The sequence below is a fragment of the Lutjanus erythropterus genome, chromosome 23 (assembly GCF_056507025.1).
Source record: "Lutjanus erythropterus isolate fLutEry1 chromosome 23, fLutEry1.hap2, whole genome shotgun sequence".
In the NCBI taxonomy this organism is placed as follows: Eukaryota; Metazoa; Chordata; class Actinopteri; order Lutjaniformes; family Lutjanidae; genus Lutjanus; species Lutjanus erythropterus.
This window is the reverse complement of record NC_139339.1, coordinates 23,441,013-23,454,246: the sequence shown is the minus strand read 5'-3', so window position 1 is coordinate 23,454,246 and position 13,234 is coordinate 23,441,013. Positions and strand designations below refer to the sequence as shown.

General features: G+C 39.8%; 1 protein-coding gene across 1 annotated transcript in view; it reads left to right on the top strand.

Moving 5' to 3' along the window:
* The window catches only part of LOC146306201 (mitogen-activated protein kinase kinase kinase 11), a 72,683-nt gene that overhangs the window by 36,435 nt on the left and 23,014 nt on the right, over positions 1–13,234 (top strand). Inside the window, exons 2-5 of the mRNA XM_084712447.1 lie at positions 266–446; positions 7,774–7,922; positions 11,115–11,290; positions 12,553–12,799. Of these exons, the coding sequence (XP_084568573.1) occupies positions 266–446; positions 7,774–7,922; positions 11,115–11,290; positions 12,553–12,799 (753 nt within the window). The remainder of the gene's footprint in view (positions 1–265; positions 447–7,773; positions 7,923–11,114; positions 11,291–12,552; positions 12,800–13,234) is intronic.

Genomic DNA, 13,234 nt, shown 5'->3' with positions numbered 1-13,234 from the left:
GGAGACACTGATAATTTTACTCATTTAAGAGAGGAAATCTATTTATGTATTGCTGTTGATTAGTCAAATCAACAGCAATACATAAGTAGATTTCTTAAATAGATAGAAGCCTGTGAGAGAATACATGGAAATGTGTTTGTCACTGTCAGCTTGGATTGTAGAGACATAAAAACAAGAGGAAGAGGAAGTGAGAAAGAAACGTGTGTACTGACTGCTAAGCTCAGTCTTACATGACTTTTTTTTTTTTTTTTCTTCTTTCCTCCAGTCCTTCTGGCTCAGCCCATAGAGAACGAATGTATGGAGGGTTTGACGTTGAAGATCACTGACTTCGGCCTGGCCAGAGAGTGGCACAAGACCACCAAGATGAGCACCGCCGGCACCTACGCCTGGATGGCCCCCGAGGTCATCAAGTCCTCCACCTTCTCCAAGGGCAGCGACGTCTGGAGGTGAGTGCCCGTGTGTGTTTCTGTGTGATCTTTATCATGTGTGCAGGTGTGCTTTTATGGCCTTTCTGAGATCAAACGCCTGCTGTGCTCTTCATCATTTCATGAATATGGGGTATGTATTAAATCACAGCACCTTAAAGGGATAGTTCTACATTTTGGGAAATGTGTTAATTTGTTTTATCAGCAACAGTATGTTTCATCAAACTTTAAAAACTGCCTTAACTAACTTAACTGTTTTAAAAAGATTCAATTTAGACCTAGATTAAATCTAATTCCATTGCACCAAATGTCCATACTCCAATTTATAGCCAGTTAACAAACAATGTAGTGTCCCCCCACCTTTTTAATTCTTACTAGGGCCTAATAGCACTCAAATTATTTTTTGTATTAATTTATAGTTTTCCAAGTAAGCATCTCCACATTAATTAAAAACTATTTTTATTTACATACATTAAAAAACTTGGATTTACTAAACAGAGATTAGTTTTTAATAGTACAACAGAGGTCTGATTAACTTTAAATCTGGATTTACTCATTCTAAACCTAGTTTTGCTAAACTCAGGTTAGAACTAATCTTAGATTGAATTAATCTTGGTGCAGCCCAGTCTAAATATGAAGCCAGACTAAGCTATGCTAAATAAGTGTATTTCCTTCCTACTTCCTTTAAGGGACACAAGCACCATGTTGCATTTATATTTACATTTATATTTATATTTATGCACTCCCCAGTTAAAGGATGAAATTTACAACCTTCTTATGCATACAGTATGTTTAACGTATCTTGATCATCAGCTAATGAAGAAAACATTAAGTTTCACAATCCTCAGTTTAATGTCACCTGTATCTGATACAAGCTGACTAATACTGGTGTTTCTATGGTGACAGAGACATGTCTGATTGAGGGGGATTTACACAGTCCAGGATTTCACAAGGACAGTTGGCACAAAGCACTCGGCAGAGAGGTTGAAATGACACAAAAACATGTGCTCTCTTGTTCCTCTATAAACTGACAGTTAATTGCAAATCCACCTGAAACAATGTACAACAGATTCTTTTCACCGCGGCCATGTTGACATTAAAAAGTAAGGTAAACACAGGTTTGACACTTATTAAGGTTCTGGGCCAGTGTTTACTCTTTCATGTCAACATGGCTGCTGTGAAAAAGGTCTGTTTAAACTCAAATCTGGTGTTTCTTAAAATTCAAATCTCTTAACCATACACATGTAGAAATGAGATTAAAACGTATCAGATTGTTATTAATATGTGAAAGTTGAATATGACATTGGTATCAACTGTCTTGTCAAATTAGTCAGAAAAGAAAGAAACTGGAGAGTCCATAGGCTGAAAAAGCCTGGGAGGATTTCCGTGTTTGTAGGTCCACACACATGCACACTCGAGTCCTTCTCCTGCTGATTGAGAACACGCACGCTGGGCTCTTCCGCTGGCTGAGCCGGCTGACTTCCTGTTGGCTCCCCTCGGATGAGTGGGATGAAATAATAATGACCCGGATCCTCTAGACTCTCCAGATTTGATTGGTCTGAATGGATCGAACTCTCAAACAACTTTCTGTTTTACAGCAGCTCCTTGTCTTTTTGGTGGCATATTTTTCTTTTTCTTATGTTTGCTATTTTCATAACTAATGTTGACACGATGTGTGTGATCTTAGCATGCACATGGAGATGTTACAATTCCATTTTTTCCCAATCAGATAGCAGTGCATTAAAAAAATATTATTTTTTAACCAACCCTGCATTGATGCTGGTGCTGGGATATGTTAAAAGTTTCCAGCCAGCCTTTAAACTGGTAATTTTTGATATATTTGTCTCTCCTCCCACCTTCTTTAGAGGAAAAGGCTCTGAACCATAGATGAAACTTGTTTTTTTCAGTCAGTGTATATGTTACACATTTACAATTGGAGAATTTAAGAGTCACTTTAGTTCTCTAAAATTGCACTGTTAATATAAAGAAGCATAATTCATTTCCATCTTATGTTTTTTGTCAAAGCCTCAGGGAGCCACTGGAGAGAGGCAAAAGGTTGCCGACACTTAATCTTCGTGTTATATTTTGTTAGATTTTGTGTGTCTGACGTATTTAACAAAATTCAAGTCCTAGGCTTAGAAAATGCTATTTAATAAAAAAAAAAAATCAATCACAGGGAGGTTTGCTGGTTACAAGGGTTAATAAGCCAAACATTTGACCTTTTAAAAAATATATTTTCCAGCATAATTGAAGAGTGAAAATCAAAAGTCTTTAGAAATTCGGTTTTGTCCAAATGCCCAAGAATGAGTGACATCTGAGTCATGATGACCTTGACCCGTACTAGAGGATAAAAGTCCTCTCCTGCTTCGATTGTAACCGTTCTTTTATTAATCTGCGGCTGATGTCCTCAGCAGGACAGTGGACATGCTGCAGGCATCTGTGCAGAGAACATGATAGAAACAGAGGGTGAAAGTGTAAAGGAGTGATGGTGGGAGACAGAGTGATGAAGGGACGGCGGTGTGGTGGTGGTGGGGGGGGGGGTGGGACAGAGTGATGGATTGCGGCAAGGCCGCCGCAGCCATGTGACGGCGTCTCTTCAAAGGGCTGCTCTGTGCTTTGTTGTGGGACATGTGTACTGCACACTGTCCCATTGTCTCCAGTATAGACAGAGAAGGAGGCCACACACCAGACCTAACCACAGCCCTTTATCTGGGAATAGCTCTGTGTGTATGTGTGTGTATATTTGTGTGTGTGTGTGTGTGTGTGTGTTTGGCCACATCTACACAGAAAGAGAAGAGTCCCTTGATTATGGTTTGTGGTTTTATAATAATGACTTGTGTGATTTGTTGAGAGGGGATTCATGATGGCTTTTAAGTGCCGTATACGAATTTGCATTTGGAATGAAGCAGGCAGGGGTGTTTTTACTCCGCAATAGGGAGAAAGATAAATAATTTATTAAAGCAATAACACACTCATGGCTTTGCTGCATTGTGGACGCTTATTGCAGCTCCTCTCATATGCTATGCTTTAATTTTAATCCCGTGGATTTGGACCATTTCATCCATTCTTAAATGGTTCTTTACAGCCCCACACAGAGCCTATGTGGAACCAATTGAGCATGAAGCTTCAAGAACCTTTTTGAACGCGTCCTTGAGAACATCAAAACGGATTCTGCTATGGTGCAAGCTACTTAAAGGAATTTTATGGTACTTTAAAGGGACGGTTCATCCCAAAAATCAAAAATGCATATTTTTACTCTGGCCCGTACTGCTGCTTATCCATCTAGACAGTTTTGGAGATACATCTTACCTCGCGAGGCAGCTGGATTTGTGAGGTCACGTGAGAATCCGTCCTGCCAGGCATCGATTAATCCATTTGTGTCCACGCCAGAAGTGGTGCAGCCAATCAGCGTCCTAGGAGGGACTCCTGGCAGCTACGGGTGTGGTTTTAGGTGTGACGACAGTGGGAAGCGTCCATGGAAGCGTTGATCTGAAGTTAGCCTGAATCACCTGCTAAGTGTTTTTTGAAAGTGCCTGTCCTTTTCCAAACAGTTTATAAAGATGACTTTCCAGATTGTTCTGTGCAGCAAACCATCTGGCGTGTCAGGTTAAGAGACGTCTGCGTTCTCTTGAAAACAGGGCAGGGGGTGATATGACTCATGAATAATATCTTTAGATTTTTAGGTTATGTCATGGTATGCGATATGTATCTCCATATATCTTATTTTCTCTAAAATAGTAAAAAGTTTTATGAAAGTAACATTAACTTCATGATTCAATTTTTTAAGACCGGTCAAGATAATATTGAAGACATTTTTAGGCTTAAAATCCAGATAATTGGATTTGAGACTGTTAACACTTTTACAGACATTAAGAAACGCTGTGTACAGATGAGTACTGTAGGGACAGCTTGGTGCTTTCACAAAATAGTAACAGTAATGTGAGATATAATGACAAAGTGAGTAAAGTGAGCAAATAATAGAACAGCTAGAACTCACTGGTAAGTTCAGAAAATTACAGAACTTTACTGTAATGCAGCCTTTAAAAACAGCACTGAAGACATATCACAATATAACGATATTCAAAACTTTTGAGACAACATCTGGTCTCATGTCTCAATAAGGACATAATATCAATATATTTCCCAGGCCTACTAGCAACCAAAAAATACATTTGAAAAATTCAAAACCAGTGTCTCTTTCCAGAAATCATGACCCAGTTATTCAAGATAATCTACAGACCTTGTCGTGAGCTGTTTCATATAGAAACTACTGATCTACTTACAACTGTAGAAAAATACACATTTTTAAACCTTAATTCTTATTTAGCTTTTATTTAGACGGACTAGGAAGTTGACATATTATGGTTGAGACACATCTTGAGCAGTGTTCCCGTCTTTTTTTAAACCGGGAAGTGAGACAGGGGTCCTTAGGGTATAGCTGACCCTCTTTATGCCTGATTAAATCATGTTTTTGTAAAAATCTGACAGAGTTGACAGAAATCTGAGACACAACTTTATTTCATAAAAATATATATTTTTCTAACAGATGATTATCTGTGTTATCAGTTTGTATTGTCACTTTTAGATTTTAAATTGTTTGAAGTTATGAATTCTTGTCTGGGTGTTTTTTGGCAAGTTTAGAAATAAAATAAATAAATAAAGCAAACTAAAACATTTCATAAATCTTATCTATTTCATACATATTTAAATCCCTAAAGAATATATTTTCACCCTAAAATTGGAATGAAGGTGTTGGTATTGGATAAATAACACTAAGAGATGTATTTTTGTTTCTGGGGTGAACTGCTCCTTTAAAGAACACTCTTAAAGTTAGAGTGTAGAGTTTTTTTTCACTACTCTAATGGGCTGAGTGCCATCTCACTTTCTCCCAGACATATCCTCTCAGTTTCCAACTCCTGCGTCTATCGACAACAAACCCACGCCATCTCATTTTCAGAGCAATCTCCGTACAATCTGGAGAACAGCAAAATGAGCGAGTAGCAAGGCAGGCAGGCTCTGAAAATGAAGGGTAATCTTTGTTCTACTATTCTTTCTCATCTGTCCACGGCCGCTCGTCTCCAAAGCCGCCACGCGGAGACGACGAGCGCCTCGGGGCGAGCCGACGAGCAGCGTTTCTGCACAGTTCCAGTGTGTGGAAGTTGTAATTAAAGAACTAAATAAAAAAAGGCTGCGGCCGGCGCTCTCCACTTAGCGAGCCTCCACAGTGCGTTCAGTCAGGTCCAGGCGAGGGCTAATTGACAGTGTGGGAGATCCAAGTCCTGCGCCACGCTTCATCTTCTTAGGACACATGGGCTGCTCCCATTGTGTGGGCTCGAAAGTCCTCTCTCTCTGTGTGTGTGTGTGTGTGTCTCTCTCTCTCTCTCTGTTTGTGTATTTGTGTTTGTACAAGTTTTGCATGCATGAGTTCACATCGCTTTGCAGGCTCATGTTGCATCAAGCAAAAATCTTCCACTGCACAAACGTTTCTTAGTTCTGTTCTGTCAGTGCTTTGATAATGAGTGTGTAATGTGCTGTAAAAAGCAAGACGCAGAATTAAAGTTACTCTTACTTTAAATTCATCATGGAACGTCTAAACACCACAGATGAGACGGTGTCTGAAGGTGTTATCTTTAGTCGGTTCAGAACTAAAAGAGATATTATTCTCTTAAAAACACCATCATCATACAGTATTGAAATATTCTGGCAGTAGTTGCACCCTGGGTGGGAAATTATCTTTTTAAAATGTGAACATCAACCAGCCAATGATAGATAAATATTCATATTCACCAGCCACTCTATAATAAATCATTTTTTGTGTCTGAAATCTACCAGACACTTTAATATATTACCAGCTATGGGCCTGTGTGGCCTGCTTTGTTACCAAGTTTAAAAAGAAAATCAAAATGTAAGTTATTTTTTGAAATTTATGTTTTGTTTGTTGTTGTTGAGAGAATTTCATAAATCATTTGTCATTCTGATTTATAACATAGGCCTTTTACAGCATGACTCTCAATTTTTTTGTAAATAATCAAAATGTAAATTTAAACCAACCATTCATTACCTTTGATTTTGATTTGATTTGATTTATGTAGCATGTATTAAAGACCATAAACAAAATAATATAAGTAATAACAAGGATATAAAAGTGAGACTAAAAGCCTACAAGCTTAGCATGGGTCTCAAAATGCAGTTACAATTATTGATTACAATTTTATGTCTAAATGTTAAGATTCAGAACCTTCAGTCCCTTTGTCATACAGCATAGGTCTCACATATATGAGTAGAAGGAAAAGAAAAAATGAACAAATACAGAAATAATGGAAGAAAAAATGATAGACAACATTAGTAACAGCAAAAGACAAAGTTAGCGACTAGCTGGTGACACGATGGAGTTGGTGGAGACCAAAACTGAGCTAAAAGGAGAATGAATATTGGAACACAACGTGAAATGAAGGCTAATGTTTTGTCTGCTGGATATGTAAATAAGCACATGTTAGCTGACACACGCTAACAAGTGAAACAGGATAGTCAGACATTGAGAGGAATTTGATTTGAATGTTGAAAAGTGGGCATTTTATAACCCAGTGTACCATGCTGCTGCTGGCAAGCTAACTAATGAAATGTAGCTCTGGCTGAAATTCATTGGTTCAAGCCGACGTAAGCAGACGTCATATTTTGTTGTACAGGGAAAAAAAACAGGATTAGAATACAAAGAATTTTTATTTTTTTTTATTTATTTATTTATTTATTTTTTTTACATATATTGTTAATAGGAGGAGATGTTACGATGATGAAGGTTTAAAGAGATCCTTAAAGGCACACTATGAGTAGAATTCGAAAATTCTAGAAAACAACACTGTGACTGACGTTTAGATCTGAGCTGCAAACATTGATGTTAATAGTTTGAAAGCAACACATAGATTGCACTAGTCATCAGTGGGATTGTGTTATACTGCAATGAACAAGAACATAAGTCTTCACAAAAATGTATAAGATACTTCCATCCAATCCATTGACTGAATTAAGCAAAAGGATCAAATACATATGAAATATTGCCTATAAAACTACAAAATAAAAACAATCTTCATTATGTTCTGTTGAAAATAAGTTTTCATATTGACCTGACATATATATCTGTCTGGCTCTACAAGAAAGTAAAATGCTGTAAACACAGTTGGATCATTGTAACAGTTGTTAAGATAAATTTATTTTAATTTAATATGTAGGTACAGCTGCAGTTTGATTGTAAAACGACTGTATCACAAAGTGTGTTCCAGGATTGATCCTGTGTCTGATTTTGGTCTGAGTGTACTGTCTCACGCCTTGTTGTCCTTGTCTCCCCCTCCAGCTATGGTGTTCTGCTGTGGGAGCTGCTAACAGGAGAGGCACCCTACAAAGGGATTGATGGACTCGCCGTCGCCTACGGAGTCGCCGTCAACAAGCTCACCCTGCCCATCCCCTCCACGTGCCCCGAGCCCTTCGCTCAGCTCATGGCAGGTGGGACACGTGTGGAGGAAATGCAATCGAACGCTCTCACGGCGCTGTTTAGGCAATGGCTCTCAGCTGAGCAGTGCAGGAGTACTCTTGCGTGAGATCAAATCAGTGTCCCCGGCACGCTCTCGTTCCATTTCCCCAAAGCTGGGCTGGACTTGAGAAAACAGATTCCTGTATGTTGTTAATAATGTGGCCGTGGAGAGGAAGTGTTTGTGACGGAGCCACCTTGTGCAACATGTTTGAACCCATTTATGTTCTGCCTTTGTATAGTTTCAGCACTCTTAGAAGTGAAAGTGCTAACTAGAACCATAAAGGGTTCTTTAGTTTGTCCCCAGGATCATTTTTGGTTCTTGGGTGAACCTTTAGAAAGGTTCCACTTGAAACCTTTTTCCATTGGATTGGCAAAAACCTGCTATTTTTTGTTGCAAATTAGGTGGTTGAACTGGAACAGTTGTTAGAAAAGGTCTGTCAGAGAGTTCTACAGAGACCCCAACATAAAGGGTTATACCCAGAATGATCTGTAAAAGATTCTACCCAGAACCCTCTTTGGAGTTTCTGTCCAGAATGTTTCACCTTTTAGGGGACCTGACAAGAACCCAGCCAGAGGGCTCTACTGAGAACCCTTTTATATTCCAAGGGTTTCTTCTAGAACCCACCCATGTGGTTCTACCAAGAACATGTTAAAGTTTAATCTAGAACCCACCCGGGGGATTCTACTGAGAACCCCTTTATCTTTCAAGGGTTTCCTCAAAAACCCATCCACTGGACCTCCTGAGAACCCTTTTATATTGCAAGGGTTTCATCTAGAACCCGCCCATGGGGGTCCTACAAAGAACCATCTGATATTCCAAAGGTTTTATCTAGAACGCACCCTGGGGTTCTACTGAGAATCTTCTCTTACTCTAAAGGTTTTATCAAGAACATTCACAGTGGGTTCTACGAGGGAACCCATTTATATTATGACCAAAGAGTTCTTCAGAATTCATCCTTGGAAGAACTCTTTCTTCCAAAAATGGTTCTATGTAAGACTAAGAGCTATTAATGGAACCCTTAGTCTTACAGAGAACCCTTGACTAACCATTTCAAGGCTCTTCAGAAGCAAATGGTTCTGTATAAAAGCTCTGCCCTTCAGTGAGAACCTTTTCGGAACCTTTATTTCTGAGAGTGAAGTTACAGTCACCTGTGTGACCTGCTTCACTCCTCAGCCATAAAGTATCCACAGACAGTTTCCGTTCTTTCCGCTCAGCCTCTTCTCTTCATGTCAGCTTGTCTTTTGCGGTTGTTTTTGGAAAAAAAGAAAAAAAAGAGATCAGTGCACAAAAAGCACCGATAGCCACCTCAGAGGATTAATTAATTATCGGATTGGTTTTTGATCTGCTTGTAGTGCCCAAAGTGGTGCAGCAAATTATGCAAAAACCCCCGCAGCAAGTTAATTAAGCATAACACTTTGAATAAGTGATCAGCTTGACTCTAGATTGTGCTCACACAAGTGCCTGAAGTATGTGTAAATAAAAATTAGAGGGATTGCAGGATGCTCGTTCAATATGTGTGATGAGTGCAGATACATCCATCTTAGCAGTTAGTCAGTCTTTTGACCGTCTTAAAATTCTAATGAATATCTTTTAATAGGGTGATAAAATTCTCCCTTTTTTTTCAATGCAGATCAGTCTTTCTGAGGATTATGGTGAATCAGAGTGACTTCCTTCTTTCAGGTCCCTTGATTCAACAAAAACGCTCATAAGAAGTGAAACTGTTGTGGAAACAAGCGAATTCGGCTGACTTTATTGTCAAATATTTTCCACTCGCTTTGAGGAAACGACACAGTACCAAACTAAAACATAACCTTCAGTGTTTTTCCTTAAAGGGATAGTTCAGATTATTTGAGGTGGGACTGTATGAGGTTCTTATCCAGCGGTAGTGTATTACCCACAGTAGATGACAGTCAACGTATCCTAGAAGCTTGCCAACCTTGAGACCTCAAAAAAGGAAGGATCTCAAAACCAAATTGGGTTTGAAAATTTCAGTTTCATAGACTTTGTTTCCTGCATTCCAGTGACATGTTTTTTTGCAAACAGATGCTCGCAGGTCACCTATAGCTGACACTTATTAGCTGGAAAACACAGAAAATTAATGTTTTACAAATGTTTTTCTATGGGTATGTTAGTTCAGCTGCTCTTAGAAATAAATGTGCCCCTTTTCTTCAGAGTTTTCCATAAGAAAGGATGAGCACATGTTGTGATAAAATGAAAAGGAAAAAAGGTGTGAAAATTTGTCATAAATCCAGAGAGGAGTAACAGCGTGGAAGCAAAGCAATGTACCGCTGTGGACAGGATCAGTAACAAAATGTATTTTAGCCAGTTAAAAAAATCATCAGTTTAAGTATCCACTATATTTAGAATATTTTCTCTGCAGTACCTTGCTGTCAGACAACTTTTTCTGACAGGAAAATGCCATTATATAAGCCAAATACAGCTCTCAAATGCAACCAAACCCCTTTGGAAAAAACAGTCATTTTAAATTGCAGAAGTTGCTGGTCCACCGCTGCCCCGATCTGTTAGCTTGTTTGTGTTATTGTGTGATTTTGGTATTGTAAACGGTTCGGATTCACCAGAGTCACACAATTACACAAACAAACTAATCAATCAAGGCAGCGGTGGATCACTGACTCCTGTGTTCAGTGAGGTAAAATGACTGATTTTGCCAATGGAGTCTGGCTGTTTCAGAGAGAGTGATATTTGGCTTCTATAACAGGGGTTTCCTGTCAGAAATGGCTGTCTGACAGCAAAGCAAAGTGATGAAAATATTCTAATATAGTGTACACTTCAACTGATAATGGTTTGTTTTAGGTGGGTCTCTTTTAAGTGGCTAAAATGCTTTATGCTGCTGATCCTGTTCATAACAGTTCATCATTTAGCTTCCTTCACAGTAACTCCTACTCCCTTTTCAAACTGTGGACATGCTGGCTGGCATCTACTCTCAGTAATACACTGACTATTGATCCAAACAGATATATCTGTACAATCCCTTTAATATCCATTTTGCTATGCTTTGATCCACCACTTCCTTATTTCTGTTCTTTTTGCCTCAGCGTGAGAACAGCCGTGCATTCATAGAGTGCTGCTGTAACTGAAGTGTCAGGTGCTGCAGTGTGGACTGACTGTGTCTGATGTGTGTGTGTGTGTGTGTGTGTGACAGAGTGCTGGGACCAGGACCCCCACCGCAGACCCAACTTCAGCTCCATCCTGACCCAGCTGACGGCCCTGGAGCGGCAGGTGAAGGAAGAGATGCCGCAGGACTCCTTTCACTCCCTGCAAGAGGACTGGAAGCTGGAGATCCAGGACATGTTCGATGAACTCCGGGCCAAAGAGAAGGTGAGAGACAGTGTCGTCGCTTTTATTCATCCGTCCATTCGACTCCCCTGGATTCTCGTTTGCTGCTGAATTTGTGGAACTTCGTGTATTTGAGACAGATCTCCCGTGTTAGCAGGGCTGCCCCAGACTTAAGATTTTCTAGTCGTCGACTAGTCTGTAGTTCAAGCTAATAGTCAGCTCGTCGTCGCGTGTTTATGATATCAATTTAAGGGTAGCTGCAGCACAGTTAGCAGCAGCCCCCCTGGCACAATGGTGAGGAGCAGGTCCTAAATAGAATATGAAGGGTGTTTTTCTGCGACTAATGAATAAATGAAAACGTGGTTGCTCAGACTCTTGGTACCTGCTAACACTTAAATCAACTTTTAGGGGGCAGCCTGTTTGTTACTTAAACAGAAACATGTCCTTAGAAGATAATATTACCTTTTGACCAACTACAGTGATGGAACTGATGTCGAACTGACTGTGAGGTCTTGACATTAAACCATGTATGTTTACAGCTTTGGTTACAGCATAAAACATGTCCAGATTAAAACAATTTAGAAAATGAAATACTGAAGACATCTATGCTGATGGAGGTGACTCTCAGTTCTCTGTGATACTTGAATAATGTTTTTTTGTTTGTTTGTTTGTGTTTTCACTTTTTTCAATTCAATGAAAATGAATGAATGACCAGATAAATAAATAAGTCAATGCTATTAAATGAAAGATTGGCCTGTTACAAGGTTTAATAGCCAAGTTTGATCATTTAAAATATATTTTTACAGCTTAATTAGAGTGAAAATCAAAACTCAAAATATGTTTTTTCACCGTTCTCAAGAATGAGTGATAACTAAATAAGATCTTGCTAATAAATATAAATAGATTTTTTGCCTGCCTTACAGCTGAACATTATTGATGAAGAACTGAAACAGAAGTTTCTTCTCTACGAAAACAGCTCATTATCACAGAAATGTTAAGTTTACCATTTAATATAAGACTCAGAGGAAAAACAAAACGCTGTAACCTTATCAGTGGCACCTTGAGAGCAAACGCTAATCTGTGGGATGTCAAATAAAATGTCAAACAGCAGTTGTGACTCTTCTCGCCATTAATGCTAATGAAAGGTTTCAGTGGCACCAACCTCTTTCAGCACCTCATTTCACACCGTCACCCAAGAGGAGATCAGACCGTACGCCTCCCGTCACACATGACCGGGACCCGCTGATATTAAACACCTCCTCTTCTCTTTTCCTCCCTCCTGTCCCCTCTCGTCCTCCCGCCAGGAGCTGCGGTGCCGCGAGGAGGAGCTGAAGCGAGCGGCTCTGGAGCAGAAGTCCCACGAGGAGTTCCTGCGCCAGCGCGAGCAGCAGCTGGCCCAGTGGGAGCAGGACGTGTTCGAGCGCGAGCTCAGCCTCCTCATCCTCCACCTGAACCAGAACCAGGAGAAGCCCAACGTCAAGAAGAGGAAGGGCACCTTCAAGAAGCACAAGCTCAAGTGCAAGAACGGAGAGAAGATCAGCATGCCTCAAGGTCTGTGTGTGTTTGGACTGTTTGTTAGCATCATGGTACTCAAAAACTTTTTAAAAATCTGGTGCGATACTCGATTCTTAACAGGTCAGAAACAGAATGTCCACAACCATGAGACCAACATGAAGTCTAAACTATTTCACATACATCTGAAGGCAAATTGCAAATCTATGTTCACTTAAGTGTCGCTGTAGTTCAGAAGTGACATGTAGCTACAGTGGTGCTAGTAGCTCTATGCTGTTCATCTATGAACCGCTTTAAAAAGCACCAGAACAAAACCCCCAAATAACTACAGCTTCATACAGTGTCACAGGCGACACTGTATGAAGCGTGTGGGGAAAAAATAGCTTGTACTGCGGGGCTTTGTAGAGTGTGGTGTGGGGAGGACTGGGTGAATTGGAAGCACAGAGCCGCTGCCTGCCAGCAGACAGCAGCTGA